General features: G+C 51.9%; 1 protein-coding gene across 6 annotated transcripts in view; it reads right to left on the bottom strand.

Annotated features, from left to right (window-relative positions):
• Nucleotides 1-3,559: 3,559 nt before the first annotated feature.
• PASK (PAS domain containing serine/threonine kinase) overlaps nucleotides 3,560-15,592 on the bottom strand; it is a 45,925-nt gene continuing 33,892 nt past the window's right edge. For 3 of the 6 annotated variants that reach the window (XM_017510783.2, XM_017510786.2, XM_017510787.2), the window contains exons 13-18: nucleotides 13,136-13,261; nucleotides 12,888-13,022; nucleotides 10,155-10,354; nucleotides 6,440-6,573; nucleotides 4,815-4,961; nucleotides 3,560-4,180 (exon numbers count right to left, since the gene is read on the bottom strand). In XM_017510783.2, coding sequence (XP_017366272.2) covers nucleotides 4,023-4,180; nucleotides 4,815-4,961; nucleotides 6,440-6,573; nucleotides 10,155-10,354; nucleotides 12,888-13,022; nucleotides 13,136-13,261 — 900 coding nt within the window. In that variant the 3' untranslated portion in view covers nucleotides 3,560-4,022. Of the gene's footprint in view, nucleotides 4,181-4,814; nucleotides 4,962-6,439; nucleotides 6,574-10,150; nucleotides 10,355-12,887; nucleotides 13,023-13,135; nucleotides 13,262-15,592 lie in introns of all 6 variants that reach the window. The other 3 variants (XR_001819723.2, XM_017510784.2, XM_017510785.2) reach the window with 3 other exon arrangements.

Here is a 15,592-nt window from a genome sequence, read left to right as displayed (position 1 = left end):
GGGCGGGGCTCCGGGAGGACGGAGTTCCGGGAGGGCGGGGCTCCGGGAGGACGGGGTTCCCGGGAGTGCGGGGTTCCCGGGAGTGCGGGGCTCCGGGAGGACGGGGTTCCCGGGAGTGGGGGGTTCCCGGGAGGGCGGGGCTCCTGGCTCCAGGAACTTCACCCGGGAGCGCAGAAATCCTTCCCGAGGCGGGAAAAACGGATTCCGTTCCACACGGGAAATACTTAGGGTTTCGTTGTGCAGAAGTCTGTATTCGACGTGGACACCGGGGCCACCTACGCACAAAAAGTCTCCACCGTTTGTCTTTTTTACCCTCGGCTGGTGGAAGATGAGAATTTGCCGATTTTAAAAGACCCAAGCAAAATGACAGGAATTGTGGCACATTTCCCTGGATAAGCAAGAGCCCTGCAAACTTAGAGGTCTGGTTCCCTCTTAGGATGAAATACGGTCACGCTTCAGCCTAAGGTGTATCCGTTCTTGAATTTCCTCTCGACCTGTCTGAGGATAGAGCGTACGCGTCCTTCAAACGGGGATGCTGGTGAAGAATGAAAAGGTGTGCTTTCTCAGCTGCATCAATCCTGCCACCAAAGCCTTAATTTATAAGCATTTCTTGTTTTATCTCCTTCATTCTGGGCTGACAAAGGATTTGATTCTTGCATAGGTACACATTTACATACCTGCTCTGAGCCAGGCATGGAGCTCCGTGCTAAACTGTGTACAAACTATCTTTTGGCAAAGGGATTATATCCACTAAAAGGAAGGTTATAATCTGTGTAGAACTAAAGGATTGGTTGCTTTGGCAGGGTGCAGTGGCCCACACCTGTAATCCCAGCACTTTGGGAGGCTGAGGTGGGAGTACCACCGGGGCTCAGGAGTTCAAGACCAGCCTGAGCAACATAGGAAAACTGTCTCTACAAACAGCACAAAAATTAGCCGAGAGTGGTGGTCTGCACCTGCAGTCCCAGCTACTCAGGAGGCTGAGGTGGGAGGATCACCCGAGGCCAGGAGGTTGAGGCTGCAGTGAGCTGTGATTGTGCCGCTGCACTCCAGCCTGGGCAACAGAGCAAGACCTTATCTCAAAAAGAAAAGGAAAAGAATTGGTTCATTTTGTTGTTTTTTATAATGCAGCTTTCTTCTCAAAATACTAAACTGTCAGCATCTCAAAATAAATTGTGTGTCTGCTACACCAAAAGCCTAAGAAACTCCCATGAGTCACCCCAACTCCCTGGAAAGAATCAAGGAACCTGAACAGGTTATCTAGCTGTAGAAATAAAATGGCAGCTGGGACACCAGGATTACTAAATAGATTACTCATAGTAAATTTTTTATTTACTAGGAAAAATTGACATGAAGCTGGGTGTGGTGGCCCACACCTGTAATCCCAGCACTTTGGGAGGCTGAAGCTGGCAGATCACTTGCGGTCAGGGGTTTGAGACCAGCCTGGCCAACATGGTGAAGTCCTGTATCTACTAAAAATACAAAAATTAGCTGAGCATGGTGGCGTTGTGCGTGTAGTCCCAGCTACTCAGAAGGCTGAGGCAAGAGAATCGCTAGAACCTGGGAGGCAGAGGTTACAGTGAGCCAAGATCACGCCATTGCACTCTAGCATGGGCAACAGAGCAAAAGTATGCCTCAAAAAATAATGATAAATAAATAGACATCACCTTCAGTCTTTTGTGAAAACTTTGCTCTCTCAAACCATACTTTAAAAACATGGAGAGGGCTAAGCAAGGTGGCTCATGCCTGTAATCCCAGCACTTTGGGAGGCCAGGGCAGGCGGATCACCTGAGCTCAGGAGTTCAAGACCAGCCTTGCCAACTTGGCGAAACCCCATCTCTACTAAAATACAAAAATTAGCTGGGCGTGGTAGCACACACTTGTAATCCCAGCTACTAGGGAGCCTGAGGCAGAATTGCTTGAACCCAGGGCACAGAAGTTGCAGTGAGTGGAGATCACGCCATTGCACTCCAGCCTTGGTGACAGAGTGAGACTCCATATGAAAAAAAAAAAAAACATGGAGTGGAAAAATTGTCAGCCTCAGCGTCAGAATGTTTCTCTCTGGGTTCTTTCTGCAAAGAACATTTGCAAAATAGCCAACCTTCCACTGCTGTCAAGTCAGATGAGCTTTCATTATTATCTTATAAAGAAGTAACAGTTCTTGGGAAGCTAGGACCTGGCATTCCCAATCCATTAAACACCTGTCTGAAAACACCATTCTGGCCAGGCGCGGTGGCTCCTGCCTGTGATCCCGACAATTTGGGAGGCTGAGGCAGGCGGATCACCTGAGGTCAGGAGTTCAAGACCAGCCTGGCCAACATAGTGAAATCCTGTCCCTACTAAAAGTACAAAAAATCAACCAGGTGTGGTGGCAAGCACCTGTAATCCCAGCTACTCGGGAGGCTGAGGCAGGAGAATCGCTTGAACCTGGGAGGCGGAGGTTGCAGTGAGCTGAGATCATACCATTGCACTCTAGCCTGGGTGACAGTGCAAGACTGTCTCCAAAAAACCCGCACCATTCTATAATACCCTCTGTGTTATAAGCATCATAAACACTGCAAAGAAAAATGTTGAGTTCTTAAAACATCAGGAAACACATTTGAATTCTGAAGAGGAAACGTCACTTTGTTACACATCTCTAAAAACCTACACCTTTAGTGTCCCTGATAGAGGAGGGTTCTCCACGCCCCCCCCCAACTCCCTACTAACTCCATCAGTCACTTGTGGCAGGGAGACTGAGGAGCAAGGGATGGCAATATCCCGTATCCTACTGGATGGGACTAAGATTAACTCTGCTCTGAGCATCCTAAACAGTTGAGTGCCTCCTAAATACCACTAGAAATAGCTCAGAGCCACACTGGAGGCAGCTGGCCCCCAAGCAGCTTCTAGAAGGCCTGGGCAGGAGTCTCAGAATGTGGAAAAACAGTCTGCAAGTGATGACACTGGAAAAGGTAGTGGTTTATTTATTTTCCTATGTTTCAGCAGGAAAAAAAATGAAAGGTTCTGCTGTCACCTCTAGCTCTTCCCTCCTCTCTAACACAGACATGAAATAAAACAATGTAAGTACTTGACCTAGCCAAGTCTTTCTGAAGGGGAATGGACTGGAGCCTGAGAGGGAAGCAGTCCACTGAGTGTCTGAGAAGCACCCTGGGGCCTGAGCAGCCCTGAGGAAGGGACAGCACTGGAGCCCCTCCCATGGACCAAAGGTGTGGGCTGGGCCAGAAAGCCCCTCGCGTGGACAGAGGTGGGAGCTGGCTAGCCAGGGGAGGTTTGGGGACTGTTGGCAGTGAGCCAGCCACGTGTTGACAGCAGTCTTGCTACAGGGCCCGGCAGAAGGGAAGTCCCGGAGGATGTCACACCCTCCCCAGTCTTACCAGATGGAGGAAGGTTCGGAGCCCGAGGCCCACCCCTGGCAGGGCCTGCTCGTAAAAGGAACCCCAGAAGGACCAAGGCTAGACTTCTCTCCAGCTATGGCAAGCGGGGTGCACAGACGGAAAAACGAGGAAACCAAGTATTTCTCACACGTAGCACACGGGAACAGTTCACAACTTCCAACTCGGGATAACTGTTTACCAACAAGGTGCTTTAATTTGAAAAGCGTTTGAGAAAATAAATTAGCGCAATGGTCTGATCATCTGACTAACAGTTCTACACGTTTCACATCTCCGTCGCTCAGATAAGCATACACCAAGTCAGAGGGAACAACACATACGCGTGTACAGAAGTGGAAAGAGAAAACACTCATGCCTTCAGAAGCTCACAAGTTACAAGCCCTTTAATAATATAAAACAGCTGAACACTGGAGTGTTTTTTCTAGGTCATGAAGAAAGTGAATTCCAAATCTCTGTAGTAAACCTGAAATAACACAGCATCACTGTCTTCTGCTCTGCCTTTATCAAACCTACACATGAGTTTTTAGCAGGTGAGCTGGGAATGCTTGAGAATGTACTTTCTGCCAGCAGACGGGGCCTGAAAACCATATGATCTTCCGAGCCAAGTGAAGAAAAGCAGCCAGAAGCTGGCGTTTAGCGGGTCAGCAGAGGAGGATCCCTGGGATGCAAACAGCCTTGGCCATCAGGGGCCTCGCCAGGAGCGAGACCCCCACAAAGCTCCTGAGCCTGGGCCACTTCACTCAGGCTCCTGCTCCCCATCTCCAGACTCGCAGTGGACAGAACTCCGCTTTCTGAAGAAAGAAGATAACTGCATCACATGCTAACAACATAAGCTTCTAAGATACTTTGCTTGTCACTGGAAGTCCTAGAACAAAAGCCTACGGCGGTGGGGGGTGCTCAGAAATCCAACTGGTAGTGTCCCGGAAGTACGGCTCCTGCCACAGTGCTGTGGGGATCGAAGCCCAGGGCCATCGTCACCAGCTTGGTCCAAATGCTCTGAGCAGCGATGTTGGCTCTGCGGCCAGAGCCTTGTCTGAAGAGCCACGAGCCCCCCCAGGCTGCTAGAGCATCACACTCAGCACCTGTGGCCTCCTCCTCCCCTTCAGCCCAGTCAGACCGTCACCAGCTGCATTCCTCAAACCATCTTTCAGGGTCCTGACCCCTTCTGCCAGGAGCTCCCATGGGTATCTGGCCACCCTCCAAGGCCCAAAGCCACACCCTGAACCCCAGTGGAGTCCAGAGGCCTCTGGACACAATCAAGCCCCCGCTCACAGGTGGCAGGTCAGCTATAGGCCCCGACATTTGTTTCCAAGACAGCACGGGGGAGAGAGCCTCCTTTTCCTCCTTTTGGCCCAGGAAGGCAGCCCGGGGATGGCGCCATTCCAAGCAAAGTCACACAGGGCGGAGGGCGCTGAGACGCCTCACCTGGCTTGTTTACTCGACACACCTCTTCCCACGTGTACTCAGCAAGGTTCACAGGCTGCGTCACCCACGGGTCCGTCACCAGCTTCTCCAGGGTGGTGCGCTTCTCAGGGACTGGCTGCAGCAGCCCGGACACGAGGCTCATGAGTTCTAGGGACATAAAGCACACAGTCGGTAGATCCAGACTGGGATCAAGGGGAGCACATCGCAGACTCCTGGGTGCACCCCACCCCCTGCAGAGCCTCTGACTGGGCAGAAGGCGGCCCAGGAACCTCCAGTGCAGGGCCCAGCCGTGCTCGGAGAAAAGCTACAGGAAACACTCATCGCCTCTCAAATGAAAGCCTGGGGCTCAAGATGCCATCTCATGCAACCACAGTCCAGGTGGTGCAGAGGTTCCCGACTGGTCTGTCGTCGGGGGCTCTGGCTATGCGGAGCTGTGCCTATCAGGGTTAACAGGACAGGTGAGGGGATGCCAGCAGGAGCTCTGAGAGGAGCCCCCTGCCTTGCATCTGGATTCAGGCCCCACATCCTTTAACCATGTAGGTACCAGCCCAACCAGGGCCACTTGGAGCCTCACCGTCCCAGGGGACCTGCCCTAGCGGGAGAACACACGGAACAGCCTCTGTGGGTGGAACAGCGCGCCCAAGACCCATGGCGTCATAGGAATCGAGAGCTTCAGCAAACCTAAGAATCCCTTCCAGGCTGCCAGACACGGGGTCCCCCCCATTCCCCCGAACAATCCATGTGTTGAAGCCCCAACCCCTGATGTGATAATGAGGAGGTAGGGCCTTTGGGAGGTAGCTGGAGTTAGATGAAGTCACGAGGGTGGAACCCCATGCTGGGATTAAAGAGGAAGACAGGACAAATTCAGAGCTCACTCTCTCACTCTCCAAGAACCCAGCAAGAAGTTGGCCATCTCCAGAACTGTGAGAAATACACATCCGTTGTTTAAGCCAGTCCACGGTACTTCATCATGGCACAATGTCAACATTGGAAGAGACCTCAGAACCCTGGGGTCCAGCTACCCCTGCTGACCTGGCTGCCCCTCACACCCTCACCAGCTCCTGGGCTTCTGTGGGGTGTGAGCTCCTGTGGTGGCCCACTCCAGATCATCTGGAGGCCTTTCTGGCCACTGAGCCCACATCTGCCTCCCACACCGGTCCCACTCCAGACACAAACAGCCACTCCCGTCCCTGCGGGAAGCTGAGGCACATCAAGGGGAGCTCATGGTGCAACTGAAGCCCCACAGCTTCCACATGCGCCGCTGGGGGGTCAAGTATAGCATATCAAGAAAATGCAATCACATTCAGCCTCAATCCACTGGCACCCACTGTGTGATGGGGCTTCTAACCCAAGGGCCTAGCTGCTGCCATGCCAAGTGTTGACTCAAGTCTGTTTCTCACAAGAGGGCCTCTAAGATCCAAAGATGGTAATAAAAACTAAATTATCAAGATGTTTTAAAGTCATACACAAATTCTTCTTTGGCTCAGATCAAATTATTCGATGAATAGAAAGGAAACAAAGGAGATTGTCAGTATGGACAGATCATGAGGACGGAGGAAACGGGAAGCAAGCGGCTGGTCTCCAGGGACAGGGTTGTCTGCCCGCCACCTGCGGCTCACGCTCACCTTGGGACACCAGGTACGGTGGGTGTATGGCAGCCTCCACGGTCTCCTCCAGCTCACAGAAGGGGTTCTCCTCAAAGACCAGCGTGTACAGAGTGACTCCGAGAGACCACATCTCCAGCTCCGGCCCCCTGTAGCTGTGAGAAGGGGGCATCAGACGCCATGGCGCTCAGCACGCACTTGCCAAGCCCGCCTGTGGGAAGCACTGTGGCCCTTCCCGACCAGGCACACGGGACAGGCAGCGGATTCCCAGGAGAGCCACTCCACCCCTCAAACATGCCCTCCATTTCCACGCGCTTCTGCCCCAGACCAGCCATCAAGCCACCTGCCAGGGCTGGAGAGGCCCCTGGGCAGCTCTGAGGCTAATGAGGAACTTCCTTGCAGAACACCAACCACAAGATGTGTCCACCAGAGGGGAGGGAGGGCTTCCTGGAGGAAGCAGACTGCAAGTCTGTTGGCTTTGCTGAGGGCCATGGGAGCTGCAGGCTGCTTCAGAACAGGGTTACATGCCCTTCAAACATGTTCAGGCAAGTTCAGCTTGGTGTGACCGTGGACACGCGTGCCCTTTAGAAAGATCACCGTGGCGACGATGTGACGGGCACGCCAGGATGAGACTGAACAGGAGAAACACCAAAGGGTGAAGGCAAGGTGAGTGTTCGCACAATGGGCCAACTACAGCAGCCTCAGGGAAGACACCCAAAGGGCCATTGTTATTTCCTGTCTCCATAAACGTCCTGATCCCAGCTGCCATTTTATTGGGAACCTAGAGGTGCCAATGCTGTACCAGCAGTTTACATGACTTGGCCCCCATCCTCACAACCACCCAGCAAGATAAATACTACCTTCATTTTACACAGAAGAGGAGCAAGGCTTGGCGAGGTGAAGCTGCTACCAAGCACACCCTGGAGCCAGGTCAGCCGCACCTGGCCGTGCCCCTGTGCTGCCCGAGACCATGAGTCTCTGGGTCCGCAGCTGGGGGTCTGTCCCGAGAAGAGGTCTGGGAAGCAGCAGTCTCTTCCCAGAACTGGAATCAGACAAACCACAAGAGAAACCACAGCAGTTAGAAGTGCCACAGACAGCCCTCAGCTGGACTCGGAGAAGAGGGGCCGGGAGGGCTCAAGAGGGCAGATCCCAGAGGCCAGAGCAGCAGCGTGGGTGAGTGTCACGCCACCAGCTTGAGTCGGGGGTGGCGGGGTCACCAGCACAGACTGCAGGACAGCCGAGGGGATGAGGGCTGCAGGGGTCAGAGCAAGAAAATCTGATTCGGCAGTGTTTGTCTTTGTGTTGTTTCTGTTTGTTAGGGAGAGATTTTAAGACTTCTAGAAGCTGAAGAGAAATATGCAATAGAATAGAACAGAGGTTGGCAAACGTTTCCTGTAAAGGGCCAAATAGTACGTAGTGCAGGTTTTGGGGCCACATGGTCCCCACTGCAACTCAACTCCGTCACGCAGGACAAAGGCAACTACAGACAACACATGAGCAAATGAGCACGGCTCCGTTCCAACAAAACTTTATTTACAGAGACAGGGCCGGGGGCGTTTGCGCACACATGTCCATACCAGCACCATGAACAACATAAAGATGGAAGCAGCCCAAATGTCCACTGACAGATGAATGAGTACGTACAGCATCTCCAGAAAATGCAATCAAACTCAGCCTTGACAAGGAAGACGCTGGCACAGCCCACAGCGCGGATGGACCTTGAGGACTTTACGCTAAGTGAAATAAGCCAGTCACCAAAAGGCAGATGCTGTACAATTCCACATATAGGAGGTCCCTAGAGTCGTCAGATTCATGGAAAAGGAAGTGGAATGGCGGCTGCCAGGGCTGGAGGAAGGGGAACGGGGATCTAAGGCCTCAGCCTGCCGACCCTGGAGAGATGGAGATGAAGATGACAAGAGGAAGCCAGGTCCCTGAGGACGGGACTGGGAGTCAGAACTCAGAAACCCTTTCACCCAGGGATATGGGGAGAGGATGCGGGCGGGAGGAGCTCCCAAGAGGAGGCCTGCAGCCCAGCAGGCCCAGGAACAGCACACTGCCCAAGCCAGAAGGGAGGGGCCGGGAGGCAGGGCAGAGCCCTGGCAGGGTAGGTGCTCAGGGAGAGGGCAGGCCCGCGGCCCTGGGAGGCAGGAGCAAGGTGGCCGAGCGGCGCTGAGCTCTTGCCCAGGGTGGATCCCCCGCACCCTCCCCAGGGTTCCGGCCTGTGTGCAGGGAGGGTAGAAGCCATGCAGCAGGCATCATGGGTCAGTGGACAGGGGACGGGCAGTTCCGTTCAGCACGGAGGGCACAACAGCCACTGCAGGGCAGGCAGAGCCACCAGGACACACCAGGAGGGCAACAAACCACATCTGCCCTTCTCAGACCTGCCCCTTCAATACTTCACACCGTTTGCTGGTTCTTAAGACACATGGAGGGTCTAGCGGGGAAGAGCCACCTGCACTTCCTCCACACTCTGCACACAGGGCATCCAGGCCCAGAAGAGCCCATGCTTGCCTGGTGTGGAGGCTGGCACAGGCCAAGGCCGCTGGGCTCTGAGGACTCGGGGTGGGCAGTCTGGAACCCGCACCTCCTGACTGATGAAACACGGCCTAAGCAGACCCCGGCCACTCCTCTCCCCGAGCTGAGGTTCTCCCGAGAGTCCAGGGCACAGCACAGAGCTCCCGCAGTGACCGTGAGCAAACGCTCTGGCCTCAGGCCACCAGGTCAAGTCCAGCTCCAAGCAGGTCTGTGTGAGGGACCCCGTGCCCGTCCTGTGAGGGCAGCACGAGCTTCCCTCCTGGAGAACCGCATGGAACAGACATGGGCGGTACAGCAGAGCACCGCCTCGGCCGACTGTGAGGGTCCAAGCAGTGCCGTGACCATCCGGCCCTCTAACCATGAACTCACTCAGAGAAGCGTTCCAACCACACCTCTCTTACATACATGTAGGTGTCAGAGGAAAATATCCGTTGTCTGTTTCTGACTTAATAAAGTCTGTTTCGTACACGTAAAGACGCACTTGGTTTATGTAAGATGAGCGTGAGCAGACGTGTGCAGCAGAGAGCACCGTCAGCAGAGGCCCCACTCAGGCCCTACAAACCAACCACAGTCTTCCTTTCCAGTTTGCTTTCCTCTCTTAAGCTCCCGAGGGGAGGCCCTGCCCACACCGGCCCCCGACTCACAGGCTCCCCTGACTGGAGGGCTGCAAACGCGGCCACACACCCCAGGATGCTGCTGCTCCCCACAACAGAGGCTCAGCTGGCCCACTCCAGCAACATGGCATCTGCCGGTCAGCGACAGCCCCTCCAGCCCAGCACTCCACCTTCAGCACGAGTCCTCTGCCTCGGGACTTTCTAGTGCTGATTTCTTGCGTGGTCAGCCCCACCGTATTTTATTGAAATAATGATTCCTGTCATCAAAATAAATAAATCTAACTAAAAAGAATCCTCTTCGCTTACTGAAGAGTACCATTTTGGGAGACTCTTATCTTTAATGTTTTTCTTAGCTTTTTATTCTATGAAACTCCAAACATCAATAAAAGCCAAGAAAGTAAAAGGGTTAACTCCTCTGTCGCTCGCCCAGCGCCTCTGACAACAGGACCCTGCCTGCCCACTTATCTTTCGGCACATCATCCCCGGTCACTCGACACTCGTCACCAAGAGGCACGAAGGAAGCCACCTTCCCACCCGGGTCCCGACAGAGGGCGCGGGGACGGGCGGTCCCGCAGCAGCATACGTACGGATTCCCCATGAGAACTTCCGGTGCACAGTACTCGATGGTGCCACAGAACGTATAGAACAATTTTCCCCTTTCCAAGTAGGCGGCCGAGCCAAAGTCTATCAGCTTGATGGTGAAGTCCTCAGCGATCACGATGTTCTCGTCCTTGATGTCACGGTGAATGACGTCTTTCAGGCGCAGGTATCCCACGGCTGACACCAGCTGGAATCAGGAGGACAGAGGGGCTCTTTAAAAGGCAGTGTAACTAAAACATGCCTTTAAAATAAGCTGGAGCCGAAGACAAAGGAAAAATAGCCCTCTGACACATAATGAACTGGAGCCAGGAAAGATTTCTGAATGCTGAAGATACGACTGAAAGCAAACAGGAAGCAAAGCCGCTCCAGGAGGCATGCTCCCCGGGGCCGGCCACGTCGCCAGCGAGGTAGCAGCATCAATGTGAGACGCGTGAGTTCTGTCTGCTGCTTAGAAAACCTTCCCAGCAGACACTTGCCCCACAACGCACACCATGCCTATCCCAGGAGGAAAGACAGGCCACAAAGCCACAGCTCAAAGACATTCCTGGTGGGCAAGTGAAATATGGGTGCAGGTTTGGTGTGATGTGGGAAGAGCCGGAGAGAAAGCACCCAGTCGACAGCGTCAGCCCATAGGGAGGGAAAGGGCCCTGCCCAGAGTTCAGGCAGCATTTGGGACAGAGCTGGGAGCACAGCCTACTCGAGGGCTCAGGCGGCGCACCGATCCTTTCCTCAAACGTGTGGCTGCTCAGCGATGCACTTAAGAGTGCTTACGCTGGAAACAGGCTTCGTTCCCACCAGCTGCTCCACCGCCTGCCCACTCCGCCTCTCCAATAACCGAGGCCAGCAAAATCAGCCTTTCAGTTTAGCTCAACTAGGATGAATTCCACATCTGACTGCGTCGGAATCTGGACACCCGTTGTACCAATCAACTTAGTGATTTCATGGATGTATCATGTTGATCTTTTGAGACAATTTTATATTTACAAATGAGTATCTTTCAAATCAGAAGCGTCAGTTAATCACAGGTTAACTATGCCCAATTAATTAACTTATATTTAATAAATATACAAATATTTATATACATATATACAAACAGACATACCTGTGTATTTACAGATACATACACATTTAGATACACACATGTGCACATATATACACACCTGCACATACACATGTGCATACCTACACACACAACATACTTGTACATAGATACACATATAAATACACATATACAAGCATGCATGCATGCATACAGACTTACATATATATGCAGATATATACAAATCAGTCACGATCCAGTTGGAAGACAGAAACCACACATTAACATGAACATGGAAAGTTTCGTTGAGATTTATTAACTAGTCCTGAGAGGTTAACTACAAAGGGATGAAGAGCAACTTTAAGAAAGCTGCTCTTCTGGCAGACGCCTCCCGTGCCCTGGACCAACAGCGCTGCCCTGGAGCTGCCTGAGCCAAGCCAGGCTGTTCCCAGGCCCCAGCTCCCCTGCCGCTGAGCAGGCCCCGATGGACCTAGAGCTGACAGGCAGTGCCCTGAGAATGAGCACGATTCCTAAATACGTTAATGTGAGAATGTGTTTTGTAAAATTGTGAATCCACACTCACGTGTGATAACATTTACGTCTATATATTTACAAAGGGGTGTAGATAGCTCTGGCAAAACCTTTACAGTATAGAACACCGTCATCCCCCATCTCGCTAGCCCCAGAACCAGCACCTGTCAGGCGGCAGCTCCTAACAAGTGCCCCTCGACGTTCGCTCACACAGATACTGTATTTGCTGTCAAAAGTGTCAGAAACGAGTCTCTGCCACAGCTTAAAGGGAAGATGCCATCTTCCGACACAGGAACAGGGAGAGAGGTGACCTTTTTTTGGCAGATCCATAATGCCTGAAACTTACAAGTAGGAGCCTGAGAAACTAAACTTCAGAAATCCAGTAACTCCTGAGAGTGTAAAGCTATGAGGAAGAAATGCTGATTCACAGAAGCCATCATTAGAAATCGAATAGTGCCCAGCAAACAATCCAAGAGCAAATGTGAGTTGTCTACACAGCCCTTTGCTGGTATTTCTCCAGTTCTTTGGGGGGAGCTGGGAGCGGTGCAGAATGGAACCACCACCTTCACCTTAAAACCCAAGACGAGTTCCCGTTTCCTCCGCCTCGCCCTCTGCTAGGATGCCTTCCTATTTTGCGTATCACTCTCCCATTCCAGTGAAATAATGGCCAAGGGTCAATATGTAATGACACACAAAACAGTTCAAGACAAATACTGCAGAATGAGAATGTCAGGATCTCTTTTGCTGGCTAATTAAGTCAACAGCCGCCATTTGAGTGAGCGTTTACAGCCTGCAGCCGCTGCGCCGCACGCACGCCTTTCAGGCACTCTCTGACTTCACCCGAACCCTTGTTGGTTAATTTTTATGCCTGTGGTGGATATTTTATGTATGTGAATAAACCTTAACCATTAAACAAACTTTCCCAATCATTCCAAAACTGTATCTGGCCTCATTCTTCCTTCCCAACCTCACATTCTCTACTTCATAGAATTTTTTTCTGAAAATATACATCCTCCTCCATGAAATCCCCACACAGAAGGCGAGGTCCAGCTCAGAGAGAGAGCCGGGTGTGGATCGCTGATCTTTGCAGCCACCAGACCCAGGCACCCAGGCTTGCGTTCGCCCCACCGTGGCTCTGGCCTGCTCTCACTTGTCGGAAGATGTAGCTCGCCAGGGGCTCATCCAGCCGGGGATGGCGGTCGATGAAGGCGAAGAGGTCCAGGCCGGAGCCGTGCTTCTCCATCACGAGCTGGAAGAACCCGTGGTTCTGAAATACATCCACTACCTGGGAAGAGACAAAGTCAAGTCCAGCTCTGCCAAAACATCTTCAAGTCAACAGCTGAAGACATTTGACTTGAGCAAAGTCAGGGCGTCTCTAAAGAGGAAATCGTTGTCTACCTTGATGATATTGGCGTGCTCCACCCTGGACAGAATTGCAATCTCTAAAGGAACTTTCCCAAGGTTGGGATCCTCAATCCAACAATCTTCCAAGACCTTCTCCTTCTTAATAAACTTCACAACCACCTGTGAGGAAAACAGGGTGGAAACAGCTGAAGCCAGTCCTGGAGCATCCCATGAAACCAGGGGCCACCATCAGTCCATGCGGCAGGTGCGCCCCGCACATTTACCTCCCCTAAGTCCCAAGGACATGAAAGAAGAAACACAGGTATAAACCCCTGCAGCATAAGGAAGCAGAGAAGGGGTCAGCAGCTGACCAGAAACGTGGCACCACTGCGCCCATTCTGTAAGGTGGACAGATGGGTGTGATAAAGAAGCCAGCTGGAGCTGAGGGAGCCATAACCTGGGTGGGAGAGAGGGCCCTAAGGCCCCAGGGCAGGTACCCTGGAGGACATCCACATCACCCCGACTTCTTAACCAAGGACTGGAAGCCCTGGCCAAGAGAATGAACTAAGAAGCCTGAAAACTAGAAAATATAAAGAAACGCTATCACTTTTATATATGTTTTCAACATTGACTCAGATTAATCAAGAGTTTAGCAAGACTGACAAACATCAGGTAAATATAAGAAAAAGTGCCACAACAGTCAATGATACTCAGGGTGACAGAAAAAGATGCCACTCACAAAAGAAACCCTGCAAGCCACTGAAAACCTTGTCGCCCAGTGCAACACCTGCTGCTAAGGGTGTCGGCACGCAGCTGAAGGAGTGGCAGGCCACCCAGTGGGTGCCGACCACAGGATGGGTGTTTCAGGTGTCAGCAAGAGATGGTGAGCAAGATCATACACCAGGGAACGATGAGAAACAAGAAGGAAAAGAAGATGCGGGAGGAAGTGCCGCTGCGGGGCACTTCGAGGGCTGCGGCCCCTGCGAAGTGGGTGGGACGGGGAGGGAGTCCTGGGAAGGCAGCTTCTGGGTGCCTTGGGGAATGCCCTCCAGACAGAGGACAGCAGGGGCACAGGAGTGCGAAGGAGCGCACCTGAGCTGTGCCAGGAGGTGTGAGGGAGGCGGGGGCTGGGCAGGCAGCATAAGGGGGCATAGGGAGGCATCGGGGCGGGGGGGGGATCAGAAGGAACCACAGGAGCCTGGGCAACATCCAGGCATCTCACAGTCATCAGGAGGGAAGGGGGTGGCTTTGGTGCCAGCCTGTGGGAGGTGAAAGGAGACAAATTCTGAAGATCCTTTGACGGGAGGGTCACCATGGCCCAAAAGGCCAGAGGTGAGACTGAGGAAAAGCCAGAAGACGAGGGAAGCAGGGCTGTGGTCCTGAGGGGCCAACGAAGGGCCTGCCGAGACGTGGCAGAGCTCCAGGAGCCCGGGGAGCAGGGGCACAGACACTCTAAGTGCAGATGCCTGCGGCCTCTCCAGCTGCAGGCCCAAGGAGACAAGAGCGCAGCTCCTCCAGGGTTCCCACGCACACCTCAGATGAGAGTCAGGAGGAGGGAAAGGGAGAGAATCAATGAAGCCAAACAACAGAATCCTCTTAAAATAAAGGAAGCTTTAAATATTCAGATCAAAGTCTTACCAAGTATCAAGCGAAAATAAAGAAAACACACACAAACATACACCCCTGAAGACATGCAGCAAAAATTTTGAAGGACAAAGACTTTAAATCTAGGAAAAAAAAAAAAAAAAAAAACAGGTTGCTGTCAGCAAAATTCACTTCAAAATAATGCTAGATGACCACAGATACAAGTCTAAAAAGTTCTGAGGAAAAAGCCTTATCACCACTAAAATATGAGAGAAAAATAAACACGTTTTAATGCATACAAGGACTGATAGTATAATGTCCATGAATCCTTCATGGAAAAATTAGCAAAAAATATATTCGAGCAAATGAAAAATAAACCTAGGAAAAATAAGAAACTGGACATAAAAATAACGGAGATTTAGCAAAAGAACAACAAGACTTGTACAGTGAAATTACAACACACTATTGAAAGAAATTAAAGATCTAAATGAACAGTAAACTTTCCACGTTCACAGATCAGAAGACTTGATATTGTTAAGATGACAATACACCCAAAGTGAGCTAGATTCAACGTGATTCCTGGAAGAATCTCAGCCGGCTTTTTTGCAAAACGGACAAGCTGATCTGAAATCCTTATGGAAATGCAAAACAGCCGAGACAAGGCTGGAGGACTAGCATTTTCCAGTTTCATAACCGACTGCACAGCCACAGTCGTCAAGAGAGTCTGGTAGTGGCTTGAGGACAGACTTAAGATGGACGGAAAGACTACAGATCAATGGCAGGATTCAGGTCCAGAAACAAACACACCCATCTACGGTCAGCTGATTTTTGACAAAGGTGCCAAAAACCACTCCGTGGTGGGAGGACAGTCTTCAAAGAGCCGTCCTAGGACAATTAGATATCCACGCACAAAAGGGTGAAGTCAGA

The sequence above is a fragment of the Cebus imitator genome, unplaced genomic scaffold (genome assembly GCF_001604975.1).
Source record: "Cebus imitator isolate Cc_AM_T3 unplaced genomic scaffold, Cebus_imitator-1.0 Scaffold443, whole genome shotgun sequence".
Taxonomy (NCBI): domain Eukaryota; kingdom Metazoa; phylum Chordata; class Mammalia; order Primates; family Cebidae; genus Cebus; species Cebus imitator.
This window is presented reverse-complemented; position numbering and strand designations above follow the sequence as displayed.